We start from the raw sequence: 13,928 nt of genomic DNA, 5'->3' as shown, positions 1-13,928 counted from the left end.
ACTATCTTTCCAAGTAGATTAGAAAAAATGGTGTTGACTAGCTTTTGATATGTGGCTCCAGCGTTTTTCAAACCGAAATGCATTACTTGGTAACAGTAAGGGCCTGTTTGTTCTGGAGAAAAAGCTAGGGAAAGGAAAGGAAAAGAGGTGTGGTCCACCTTTTCCGTAGTTTTTTAGCTGTTTGTTTGCCCATGGAAAGGAAAACTTGTTATCCGTGCGGAAACAAAACTGGGGAAATGAAAATGGTTTTGAGTCCGCGCTCCAGACCTAAAAGTTTTTGGGAAAGGAAAAAAAAAAAAAAAAAAAAAAAAAAAAAGAACCGAAAGAGAACCAAGGAGAAAGGAGTAGCCCCCTTCTTCATCTTCCTCATTTGTCTTCATCACTTCTCATCTCCAATTTCAGATAATGACGTCTTTCTTTTCTCTCTCTCTATTTTCCATTGCTTTTTTTGTTTTGTTTTATTATTATGATCGAAATTACAATCAAATCAATGGAAGGAGGTATGGGCAGAGTAAAAGAAACCCAATCATCTTTTATTTTTAGCATTCCGATAAGAAGTAAATGATTTTGCCATTGACAGGCGATTTAAGGAATTCAGTGGGAAATTCATCATATTTGTAATAAAAAAGTAGTAGATGACACCTATTTCTAACATGCGAACCATGATATTAAGTGAGTCGATAAAACATAAAGAATTTTATTTCTAGGAATCTAAAAACAAAACTAAATGCGCACACACAACAAAAGATTATATATGTTTGTGATCGAAATTTTTTCTTCAAAAAAAATTTGGTTTGGTTTTTAGTGTGTTTGGTTGAAAGTAATTGATTGTATCACTAGTGGCTGGTTGATTTCCGGAGTCTTATTACAAGAAGATTAAGGAGTTTGTGATATTTTTTGGAATAGGTGTGCTGCTAAGCATGTGATTAGTTGGTTATGAAGAAATATACTCTGTTTCTTTGTTGTTGTTGTCCTCTTTTAGGCACTATCTTTGTTTTCATATTTAAAGATGTTATTTATTGTATGAAATTGTATGAACCTTCTGATACTAATTCAAGAACCTTCTAATATATATTGTATGAAATTGTATGATTTGATTATGTCGTAGGAACATGGATGATTGCGAAATAGCTACATACCTTTGTGTAATTGCTGCATATTTTGTAGTGTTACACATTTTTTAGAATAGGCCTATTGATAAGGCACCACGTAGAAATCGGGACTACGAGAGACACCTAGCTCTTGAGAGGTTTGATAATAATTGTCATAAAATGCTCTGATTGAATAGAGTGTGTGCTTTAATAACCTATGTGAACGACTTCAAGAAAGAGGTTTGACTGCTAGTAGGTGGGTTCCTGTCACAATGTTTCTTTATATTTTAGGCCACAATACATGTGTGGCGCCTACTGCTTGGACTTTGATAAAGTCACAAGAAATAACCCACATACATTTTCATAGAGTTTTGCGAGCCGTATTGAGGCTTGGGAGGGAATTCAGAAGACAGGCAAGTCAAACAAACTCCCCAGCAACAGGAGGTGATCCGAAGCCTTGGGCCATGAGATATTTTAATGTACATCGAGTTGTTAATACTTGCTCTTAAACCCAGCTAGCATTTCTCTTAAAGTACAACGTTTAGTTTTTAATTATTCCTCCCCCCCGTTTTATATAGGATTATGTTGGTGCAATTGATGGTACTTTTATCCCGGCAATGGTACCTATAGAAGACCAACCACGTTATCGTAACCGGAAGGGAAATCTAGCGCATAACGTTCTAATGGCGCATAACGTTCTAATGGCGCGTACATTTTATATGAAAATATCATATGTATTGGCCGGATGGGAGGGTACTACTCATGATAGTCGAATATTGAGATCTGGTCTAAACCATCCAAGGGAGAGGTTGTTTGTTCCACCTGGTAAATATTACTTAGGCGATGCAGGTTTCCCACTTGCCCCAGGTTTTTAAGTTCCGTACCGGGCAACAAAGTATCATTTATCTGAAATTGGAGAAATGGTAGCACAGATTGAGAAAGAGTTATTTAACTTTAGCCATTCCTCACTGCGTAATGTAGTAGAGCGCACTTTTGGACTTTTGAAGCAACGGTTTGCTTATTTGAGGATAACCCCTTTTTACAATGTGGATAAACAAGTTGATTTGATCATAGCTTGTTGTATACTATATAATTTTATACGAGTGGCTGATCCTGGCGATCTTGGTGGATGGGATGAACCGAATGATGTGGATGAACCTAGAGATATAGACAACCAAGGTCATGATTATAGTGCACTAAGGCCAACTGTGTTCAGGACCAACCTTACAGAGAGGATGTGGGCCGAGCGTCATATGTTTCGTAGGCAAAGAGAGTGATCGACATATATTTGTCTATTATATTATTTTAGTTATTTATGTATCTGACATTTATGCAACTGTGAATTGATATTGTTTGATTTATGAATCTTTTCAATTCAATTTCGATGTAGTATATAGTTTTTTAATAACTTGTATTGTAGAAATGAATGTGTTATGATCATATAATAATGGTAATAGGGATGGCAACACAAGAAACACCTCAAGCACCGGTAAGCGATCAGAAAGGGAGAATAGTTTGGACTCAAGCTATGGATGATGTCATGTTAGATGTTTTCTTGGAACATCTTGCTAAAGGTTTAAGAGGAACTGGTGGTTGGAAGAAAGAAATCACATTCTTCGCTGTTACGGAGGCAATGAAAAATAAACTGGGTTTTGTTATCGATATTGATAACGTTGAAAATAGAATCAAGACAAAGAGGACTGCAGTTAAATCATTCAAAGATTTGCAATCATTCTCTGCTGGTGGTTTCGGTTGGAATCCAGGTACAATGATGATAGAAAGTGATGCTTCAGTCTGGGCAGATGCAATCAAAGTAAGTATATTTATACGAACAAATTTTGTTAGTTATTGTAGTTATCAAAATATGTTACAAAGTATCTTTTGCTTTTGTGAATATGACTAATATGCTATGTATATATTTTTTATGTCGGCAGGCAAACCCGAAAAGGAAGACCTATAATGGTAAACCAATACCTAGGTTGTTGGAGTGGGTCGAAGTGCTTGGAGACAATATTGCTTGTGGTAACATGCAGAATACTAGTCTTACAGTGGATGAGGACACTACAACAACAAATGAGATAGATATGTCACCACAGTATTATACTGATACTTTGCTCAATGAAGACATGCATATCGATGTGGATAGCTTCCCGGCAACTAATGACGAGGGAGGAGGCTCTCACACTGCTACTTCCCAAACATCAAATCATCCTGCCCGTCCAACCAAATTACCTCAGAAGAAGAAGCGGAGGAGCATAGAAGATGGGGAGAATTATGCTATTGAAAGCATGAAGCTTGTTATGCAGAATGTGGCAGATTCTTTGCGTGAGAGGACTGTAGTTGAGGCTAGCAAGAATAATGCTCTAGCCCTCATTTGGGACCAGATTTGTTCTGCCATTTATGAAATTGATGGGTTAGATGTTCTCCAAAAGATTGCGGCTATGGACTTGTTTTCAAAGGATGGTGCTGAAAACCTGAAGATGTTTTTTCTCAAGATGGATACCGACATGCGTGCTACTTGGTTATTGAAGAAGCTTGCTGAAAATTGACTTGATGGGTTCTTAAGTCTTCTCTTGGGGTTTTAGATGCACTTTTTTATGTTTATTTTAAGTGATGTGGATGTTTTGAGAATTTAAACCTAGTTTTTTGTTGTTGTTTTCTAAATGCACTATGGGGTACATGGTTGTGGTAGTTTTATGGATAATATTATGCATGTGTGTTGTTTGCAGGTGTAGGAAAGTTTGTTTATACTATACGAGTGTTGATAAAACAGGGTAGTTTATGTATTTTTTTTTATTCTGTATGCTGAATTTCTTTTTACAGGTGGCATGTATGATATATGTGCCCAAAATAGGATAGGTCATGCAAAAAAAAAAATTCACAGGAACTATGAGTTTAAAGAAAATTATTAGGTAATATGATGTCTGTTTCCAACTTTCTTTCCCTTTCCACGTTTTTTTATAACAAACAGGATTATTCATTTCCACAGTTTACCAAACAGACAATTTTAAAATTGTTTCCATTCCATTCCTTTCCTTTCCATTAGTTAAAATTTAACAAACATGCCCTATAATCCTTGGTTTGTAATGAATGCAGTGAACTCCTGGTCCTCAATGAATAACAGAATCTGATGATAACCAGAATAAGCATCCATAAACGACAAACGCTGAAAACCAATTATTGCATCGACCATTTCAAATATACGAGACAATGGATACGGATGAATCAGACATGCTTTATTGAGATTCGTGAAATCGATACAAATCCGTAATTTGCCGTTCTTTTTAGGCACTGCGACTACATTCGACAGCCATTTTGGATAAGTCACAGGCCTTATAAAATTAACAGACAAGAGACGGTCGATTTCTTCTTTCACCTTCATCTTTCTATCGGGAGCCATCCTTCAGGGCTTTTGTCTAACCGGTTTTGCTTTGGGATCAATGTCGAGTTTATGACAAGCCACAGAAGGATCTATACCGAGCATTTGCTATATTCGCCAAGCAAAAACATGACTATTCTTCCTCAATAACAAAATAAGCTCTTGTCTCTCCGCTTCTGGAAGTTCGGTCGAAATAAAAGTTGTCTCTTCAGGGAGTTGGCCAATTTGAACTTCTAAAAGTGGATCGACGGTCAGGGGACCTCCAACATTTCTATTGGCAGAGTCGACTGAAGAACCCGGATGCTATAATTGCTATTTGACAGCGTTTGAACTAAGAACAGTTCGTCCAACAACTTCAGACTTCTTATAATCATCGAGAACATTATCGTGGCAAATTAGAGATACAAGTTGATCGCTGCATACTTTACAGACTTTACCATTGAATGGGAACTTGACTGCTTGATGATATGTTGAGACAACAACTTCCGCGACCAAGGATGACATTGTAAGGGGATTTACAATCCATCAATAGGAAATCAATATTGACTTTCTTTTTCATACGAGCGACCGTGAGAGAAACTTTCCTAATGCAATGAGTAGGTACCATCAAAACCAACGATAGGCGCATTTTTAGGAGTGATCAAGTTATCGATAAAAGGTATACTGCTATAACACCCAAAAAACATGATGCTAGTTGAACTACCCGTGTCGATCATTATACGTTGGACGCGCATACAGTTGATATACGCAGTTATCACGATAGCATTATAATGAGGGACATGCACTCCCATTAGATCTTGGTCAGTGAAACACAACGGTTCGTCCTCAATAGTCTCCATGCGAATCCCTTTCATGAAATTGATCCCATTGACTTCATAAAAATTAGAAAGATATTTGACTTTAGAACGACGAGCATTTTTCCGTTGAGTATTGGACAATGAATCAATGACGGCACGTCCAACCTTAATGACATTGTGTTCTGTTACAGTTAAAGCTTGAGTTGTCACTTTTTTATGCACATTGATCAAGTTTCCCATTCTGCACAAGTTTTTCAATTCTTTCCCCTCAAAGACCGACAGTTCTCAGTCTCATGACCATAATCATTATGGAACTTGCACTATAAAGATTCGTCGCGAGTTGTTTTAGTGTCGTCACGCAAGGGAAAAGGTGGAGTGAGCAGACCTTTATCTTTGATATTGTCGTAAATTACCACATATTTAGTATTAAGCGGAGTTAATTCAAAATCATTAAAAGGTTTTCCGGTCCTGCTCGTGTTGTCTTCCTTCTTATAAAGAGACTTCTGATCGGGTTGCTGTTAATCAAAAGTCTGATTCTTCTGTTTGTTTCGCTGATCATTGAAATCCTTTCCTTTCTTATCTTTGTCACGAGAAGTTCGAGCAATCATGTCTTCCTCAACATTGATAAATTGTTGAACTCGCTGGTATAACGCACGTCGGGAAGATGGAATGTCCCGAACAAGAGAGTTGTACAACCCGTCTTTATCAAACAAGATAGCTTCTTTAAAAGCGTAGACCACTATTAGATCAGACTGCTAAAAAATCTCAGCTGCAGCTTGGCGGAAACGAGCCATAAAACTACGGAGAGTTTCATCATGTTGTTGCTTGATGTTGAAAAGAACCCAGACGCTATTTAGACATTTTAGATTATGATGAAAATGCTTTGAAAACTTTTTAGTTAAGCCCTTGAACTGACGAAGAGATCGCGGAGATAATTCGCTAAACCATACCAACACTTCCCCTTTTAATGTAAAAGGGAAAAATTTGCATTTCAAACATCATCACCTCCCGATAAAACAAGTTTGTTCGTGAAATTAATCACATGAAGCATAGGGCATCCCTTGACATCATCATATTGATCAAACTCTGGCTGTTTGAAATCTTTGTTATGAGTAGCCCTCTGGACGACGAGAGAAAATGTCCAAAATACCATCTTCCACTGCAAGGTTCCCTAGTGTTGATTCAAAAGAATCACTGTCAAGAAGAGCTTTTTTAATCATTTCTTTGACACGTTGAGGAGTCATCAGATCCACATCTGTTGGCTCGTAATCATAGTCGCGATGACACCTATGGGCACGAAAGGAACGAGAAGAAAATGACGAAGATTCATCGTGACTGTCGAGATGATTTTGGTTGATATGGTGCGACTTCAGTACGATATCGTTCGGAATGATAAGAATCACGTCGCTGATGTGTTTCTCCATATTGATGGTTTCGATCAAAAGTGTGACCTGTTGAATAATTTGGTGCATCGGTGGAACGGTAGCAAGATCGCGTGCAACCTGTTGTTGAAAAGGAGGAGGGATTAGTCCGGTATCGCCAAGTTGACTTGGAACATCATGATCGTCAGTAATTACATCGGGAACTTGAGCTCTTCTAGTATTCATCATAACTTTTACAAAACGTGATCGAGGGTGTCGAATAAGGAGGTTTTGGGATAAATCTTCCTCGGCTTGATTCAGTTACTTAAAAACCCTCGCTTGCGGACTAACCCACAAAACCTCTATATTTTTCGAAATAAGAAAATAAAACTAATGACCTAAATACCCCCGTCATCTCCACCATTTCACCTTCTGTTCTCTATTTCAGATCTAGAAATTCCTCATTTTTAAATTAGTGTAGAAACATCTCGCTATTCAGATGTGAAATATCAATTTCTTTGTCATAAAACACTACCAAAATCAAAACAACAAGTTTGGTTCTTTAAAAAACATATCTAAACCATAACCCAATGGAAAATCTCCGACTTTTTTGGAAAAACAATAATTTTGCAAACAAAAACACTAGCCAAGAGTCGCCTCTAGCATTTTTAATGCAAAAATAACTTTTCATTTTAGAATATTATGCAAAAGGAAATTTACACAATAAAATTTGTATGCAAATATAAATTTACATAACATTTGTAAGCTTACATATTAGAATTTCTATGCAAAAATAAATTTACATATTAGAAATTCTATGATAAAATAAATTTGTACATTGTGTGAATTGTTATTTTCATATGTAAATTTATATTTGCATATGTGAATTTGTATTTACATATGTAAATTTGTATTTGCATATGTCAAGTTACTATATAAATATAGATTTACACGTAGTCAAAGTCAAGGTGCTGCTAAAGCTAGGCACACTTGTAGTGCCGCCTTGACTAAAGGCGAAGAGGTAATATAAAGTGCACTTTTGTGCTTTTGTCTTTTGTCGAGGGTGAGGTGCACAAGGCGCCTTATCAACTTTTACCTGCTTTTTTTCGTTTTTTACAATTTTTGCTATATCGTGACACATTTACACTCGATCCAATTGTTGTATGATATAATAAATTGTACAAATTTAGTAAGTTTCATTGTGGAGTACACTTTAAACTTAATTTTGACTAGTTTTTGTTAAGTTGTATGGATTGAGAGAAGACACAAAGATGGATTAAATTTTGGGTTAACTAGTATTACCCATAGATGGGAATTAGGATTCCCTGGTCTGGGAAAATGGTCTCCCCCACAAAAAAAAAAAAGAGTCAAAGTGGGTTGACCGAATTTTTTTTGTGTGTATTAGGGGGGAGACCCTAATTTCCCATCTAGTAGGGGGGAAATCCTAATTGGCTCATCAAGTAGGGGGGTAACACTAGTTCGCCCTTAAATTTTAAATTAAGTTTTACGGGATTCTAAAATTGAATCACGTGTTCTATTTTATAAATAACTCATTTGGCTCAATTCGATCGGTTCATTATTTTAGTTTATTGAAATTGAGCTAGATTATATTGAGAGATACGAGTTTTATTTTGCTTTTTACTTATTGCTTAAGATTTTTCTTTTAAATGACTACAATGGTTTTATATTTACAATCACATAAAATTATTTTTAAAGTTTGGCTAAGCAAATCAGTGATAATTCATGTCATATTTAATATTTATTTTATTTTTTATTTAATATATCTATTTTTTTATTACTACTACCTCACTTCAATCAGCCCCCACACTTCATGTTGTTGCCTAAGGCACAAGAGGGTGTTGCGCCTTAGGTGCGCTTTAGCGCCTTTACTACACTGGATTTACATATATTCTATCAAGGCATCGGACAAATTCAACTCCAATTTTGTCACTGTATTTGCTTTGGTTTATTTTTATCCATCACTTCTAAATCGATTAAAGTGATCGTTCTCTCCCAAGATCTCCGACTTCACTAACATCTTCACATCAAGTAAACATCAACTTATTTCCTACAAACATTTCATCAAACAAATTCCAATCAATCTACTTACCCACTAAACCTCTCAAAACTAAATTTGATTGAAGGAGAAACGAAGGAAATCAAAATTGATTGATGGAGAGAAACTAAGGAATGAAAATGGGTCTTTTTTCTCCAAAGGGTAAAAGAGGAATAGAAAAAGATTGAGAGATAAGAAAGAGACCATGATTTTTTTATAATCTCAAAAATAGGGAGCTTATGTCACGAGACATTAGAAATAGGGAGGTTTTATGGTATGGGGCGAAGGGGAGGGGCTTACATGAACCCGGATCTAAACCAGGGGGCTGAGGCCCATTTCTTGGTTGAATAAGAACCGCAGACGGCGCCAATTATATTTCGACCGAATATGATCAAAACACTAAGTGGTGACGAAAGAGATGAAGAACATAGAAAAATAGTGAGAAAAGCGATGGTGATCGAGAGAATAATGAGACTGTACCTTTCGGTTGCATACGTACCCAAATTATCGATGGGATAAAGTCTCAAGAACGTAATTCTTTATGAAAAATAGTTTAGTATTTATATGTGTAGATTAGAGACTTCTTGTAGTTCAAGTAATTGTAATTGAATATAACTCTTAATTGATAATTATCTCTTTGATAAGAAACGAATTTGAACATAAATTAATGTACATAAGTGACAAACCATGTGGCTAGGGTTCAACCCTAAACACATGAGTTAATAGGCATGTACATCAATCCATGGTATTGCAAATTGGGCCTTAGCCCTGTTAATTAAACGATTAAAGTGGAGATCCCTACCAATGGACATTTGCCACGTAGGTGGGGGTCAAAACAGCGTGTAACGCTACAATATACACGGACCAACTACAAGGAATCAATACCACCAGTGCCACAAACATTCTGGAATTAGGATATACTCTCTAATGTCTACTACTATGCAACGTTTGGTGTATAGCTATAAGGAATCTAGCACGTGCCACAAGGCGAGGTGTTCGGTGTTCCTCTTAATATAACAAACTAAAGTTCAAACTATAAACCACTAGCAACTCTATAACAATATATCCAATATGAATCAAGATCATAGCTGCATTTCTTTGGCAGCACAAGCCGTGTGATCAGATAATAAAACTTAGCTGTAACTTCCAATTTGGATATCATATCAGATTACTAAGCTGAAGGTACCCTAGGAAAAGGTTTGGCGAGATTTTTGAAACAAACCAACACCACACGTTAGGCAAAGAATGCAGTATGTGGTAATTAATATATATGCGGGCATGTGGGACAAGTAAATTGTTTAAATGTGTGCTTGTAGCATACCATCTGTACTCCTTTAAAGTGGCGTGGGTGAGCTAGCCAAATGCGCCATCTGTCGGTTCTAACAATCCGTCAATTTTCGACACCTGTTATGCTAGCCATATGAGCCGTTTTCGGTTTTAACAATCCACACTTTTTCTTTGTGTTGGGACCTACTAGAAAAAGGAAATAAAAAAGAGAGAAAAGTAAGAGAGACCGTAACTTACGCTTTTGTCCTTCTCTCCTGCTATGGGCCCCAGCCGATTAAAGTTTTAAAAAAAAATGCTTTACACGCATTTTGGCTAGTCCATGTAATAAAGGAGAAAATAGTTAAAACTCTAGACACCTTTAAATACAATAGCCAAAGTGCACGTGCAGCACACATAATTTTTTTTTAAGTTTTGTTTAATCGCCTAGGGCCTATAGCAGGAGAGAAGGAAACAAAAAGGTAAGGTACACAATTTCTCTCTTACTTTGTTTTTCAGGTAGGGCCCAACACAAAAAAAAAAGTGAATTAGAATTGATAAAGGGACACGTGGCGCAAAGGTAGCATGTGCTAGAACCGATGGACGTCGCATTTGGCTTAAAAGGGCACGTGTCGCAAAGATAACATGTGCTAGAACCGATGGACGGCGCAATGGCTAGCTCTGCCATGCCACTTATAAGTAGTAGAGATGTCTTGAAAAGCATTGGCCCCACCTTCCCATACATCATACACCAAACTCCTACATTCTAAATTTTGCACATAATGCGAAAAGTGAGCTGTGAAACCTTTCTTCCATTCTATGCTATGTGCCATTACCGCCTGGAAAAATTCAGACATTCTTTAACCCTTTTTATTTGTTTTATTTAAGCTATTTAATAAGGATCTTTAGAAGCTGGAGTTACATTTATTTACCTATGCAGAATTCAGAGGCACCAACATCCATTGCAATCTTGATTCTTTCACCATACCCTGTTCTGTCAATTGCGTCCTTCACAAGATCCAAACCTTCTCTCAAACTGCACATGAGATACAGTATAGAAGAAGTTAATTCAAAGTTGATTTGATGTCTGTTCAGAAATGAAAGTTAAAAGACAAAGCCTCAAGTCTCTTAACCAGCAAATAATCTCGTGTGATGAATTACATTAAGCAACTTAAATTGGCACATTTTTTATATTTAGTATAATAGTACCTCCTTTCAAGTTTTGGAAAAAAAATTGAAAACATCCAGGAATACAGATATCAATATTAAAGAATGTAGAACATAGAGAACCTGCCTGGAGATATTTGGAGTAAAACCACCATCTTCACCAACATTGCATCCAGTTGGCCCATATCTCTCAGAAATAACAGCCTACAAGGTTATAGAGGAAAAAAATAAGGGTACCAAAATCACAATTTTTCATAGACAAGCAGTACATTACACATTAAGTTCAGAAGGCATTCCGAAACTAAAAAAATACAAAACTAAAAGTAAATGAAAAAATAATTTAAAAAATAAACTGAGAAAGGTCTACATTAAATGCCATTAAAAAGGTGGAACACAACTGCCTAAGAGCATCATCGACATATTTGTATAATTGATGCCAATGCGATAGACAGGAAAAAAAAATAGAAATTTGTATTTCCAACGCATTCTCAAACTGACTTCCAAATCCTAGCAATTGCCAGAATCAAAATTCGTGAGAAGCAATGAATGAGATGGGATAAGTTCAACCGTCCCAAATAAAAAAACTTTTTTTTAATAAAAATCAAATGGATCTATTTTTATCCGTTTGGGCTAAAAATCAAACGGATCTATTTACATCCGTTGGGCTTTTGCCTATATATACAATTTCGATTTTCATTCACCACTTTATACCAAACTCTTCCATTCTCTCATCTTTCTTCAACTGTTTTATTCAAATGACAACACAGAGGTATAGAAGTAGGGGAAGTAGGAGCAGCCAAAGGCAAACCCAAAGCGATATAGAAAACCAGGAGCAATTTGGAAGCAGTCGTTCAAGAAATTTTACGAGCGTTGACAATGAATTATTATGCAAGTTGGATTTATGTTTGTGTAATTGGAACGGGGCAAAATAAGCATGTATTCAACAAAATGTTTTTTGTAGACCTCAAAAAGTGTATGGATGCTGCTGGTATGGGAGGCACAACACGAACTGCAGGATCAGTCAATTCTCGTTTTCACCATATCCAGTTAAGTAAATTTCAAGGTTTGTATAATCTAGTGTTCAGGCTTAATGCTAGTGGTACTAATGATCGAGATACGATACCACGAGCTCATAGTATGTACTACGCAATTGTAAAAGAACCTTCAAATTTGAGAATTGTTACTATATCTTGATTTGAATGGAAATATAGAAGAAAATGACCACAATTGATAGTCCCAAATGGAAAAACTACTATCAAGGTAGAACTGATAATGCTAGTGGTTCGAAAAGTAGAAAACCACTTCTAGTAGTGACGTTAGCGATGGCGTAAGTAATTCATCAACAGTTAACAATACTAAAATAGCCAATATTTCGTTAGACAAAGAACCTGCTCAAGCATCGTTTAAAGTGCCTGAAAACAAGAAACGCCCACGCGGAAGGAAGTTGAAGAAAAAGGATGCTAATGAGATTTCCCACCAAAATGGTTCAAACTCTAGAAGAGGTCGGAGATAGTACTGCATATACATATACTGTTCAATATCTAAAAGAGCAAACACAATTGAAACAGCAAATGTGAGAGTCAATTGAAAGAGAAAGAAGCTGAAAAAGTGAAGTTGAATCACAGAAAGATCAAGATATCATGATGATAGATCTTTCTCGGTATAACATGTACCAACAAGCATATTGGTAAGTTTAGCAACACAATATCTATTGTAAGTGGGTTGACCAAGGTCTTATATACCCATCAGGTCTTCTTGTATCTCTAGTTCCAAATTTTGGAATTCATTCTTGTGTGTACATATTTTAGCAAATAAATATGACACATGGCAACATCTTCTTAACGCTCGGGTAGGATCTCAGTGTGGGTAGGAAGTACCAGAACACACTTTAAGTCCAAGTCCTGACTAACTCACTTCCTAGGTATGGGAGGGAAATAAGAAAAAGAGGTTCGGAATTTGTTGGAGTAATAGGTTCAAATTGCTAACTCTTGACTAGGAACTCCAAATCCGGAACTACTAAGTTCGGAACTCCAACTCAACTCCAACTCCGAATCTAAACCTGAACATGTTTCCTTGTTGTTCAAGTCAATAAAGAAGACTTAATGATTTGGGAAACATGAGCTTCTAGAAAAGTCTGGATAAAACTTGACAAGAAATTGTTTCATAGTTAAACACTAATTACTTAATTCACAAATAATTATGGAAACTTAATCTATTCTTATAAATAGAATAGTTGAACTACGTTTTGAGTTTAATTCCTCTTCACAGGATATGTAGGCAACCATTAAAGAATATGGTTCAACTCATTATCTTCTAGATCTCTTCTTCTTCTTGATTCAATACTTCTAATTGTTCTTTGATCATCAACAAAATACTTGTGTTTCTAGATTAGGAAAAATCATCACACAACCATGTTCCTAAATTTGGAAATCTTGTTCCTCTTGTTCCTTATTTTGAAAACCCTCCTATTCGGTTCCAAAAGTAGGCTAGGCAGAGTAATTGGTCTCTAGGCGGGCTAGGCAGACTAATCTAGGCAGGCACATTTTTTTTTCAGAAAAATGATGAAATGTTGAAAATAAAAGACACAAGTGGCGGAGCCAGGGTACACCCTGGCGTACCCTCAACTTTACCCAAAAAAACAAAAAAAAATTATCAGTTAGTTACAAAAGGGCGCAAGTTAATAAGCAAAAAAAAAAAAATTGGCCCATGTGCCACTGATGTACGTACTTGAGTACCTAACGTAGAAACAAGCTAGTAGAAATTAAACAAAAGGTCATGTGATGTGCTGACGTGTCATATATTTCAGTACTTGAT

General features: G+C 36.3%; 1 protein-coding gene across 1 annotated transcript in view; it reads right to left on the bottom strand.

Moving 5' to 3' along the window:
• ENOC (cytosolic enolase) overlaps window positions 1-13,928 on the bottom strand; it is a 29,755-nt gene that overhangs the window by 10,699 nt on the left and 5,128 nt on the right. Inside the window, exons 7-8 of the mRNA XM_086576755.1 lie at window positions 11,242-11,318; window positions 10,880-10,983 (exon numbers count right to left, since the gene is read on the bottom strand). Of these exons, the coding sequence (XP_086432881.1) occupies window positions 10,880-10,983; window positions 11,242-11,318 (181 nt within the window). The remainder of the gene's footprint in view (window positions 1-10,879; window positions 10,984-11,241; window positions 11,319-13,928) is intronic.

The sequence above is a fragment of the Coptis chinensis genome, chromosome 8 (genome assembly GCF_015680905.1).
Source record: "Coptis chinensis isolate HL-2020 chromosome 8, ASM1568090v1, whole genome shotgun sequence".
NCBI classification, from domain to species: Eukaryota; Viridiplantae; Streptophyta; class Magnoliopsida; order Ranunculales; family Ranunculaceae; genus Coptis; species Coptis chinensis.
Note: the sequence above shows the minus strand (reverse complement) of the source record. Positions and strands in the feature narration are given on the sequence as shown.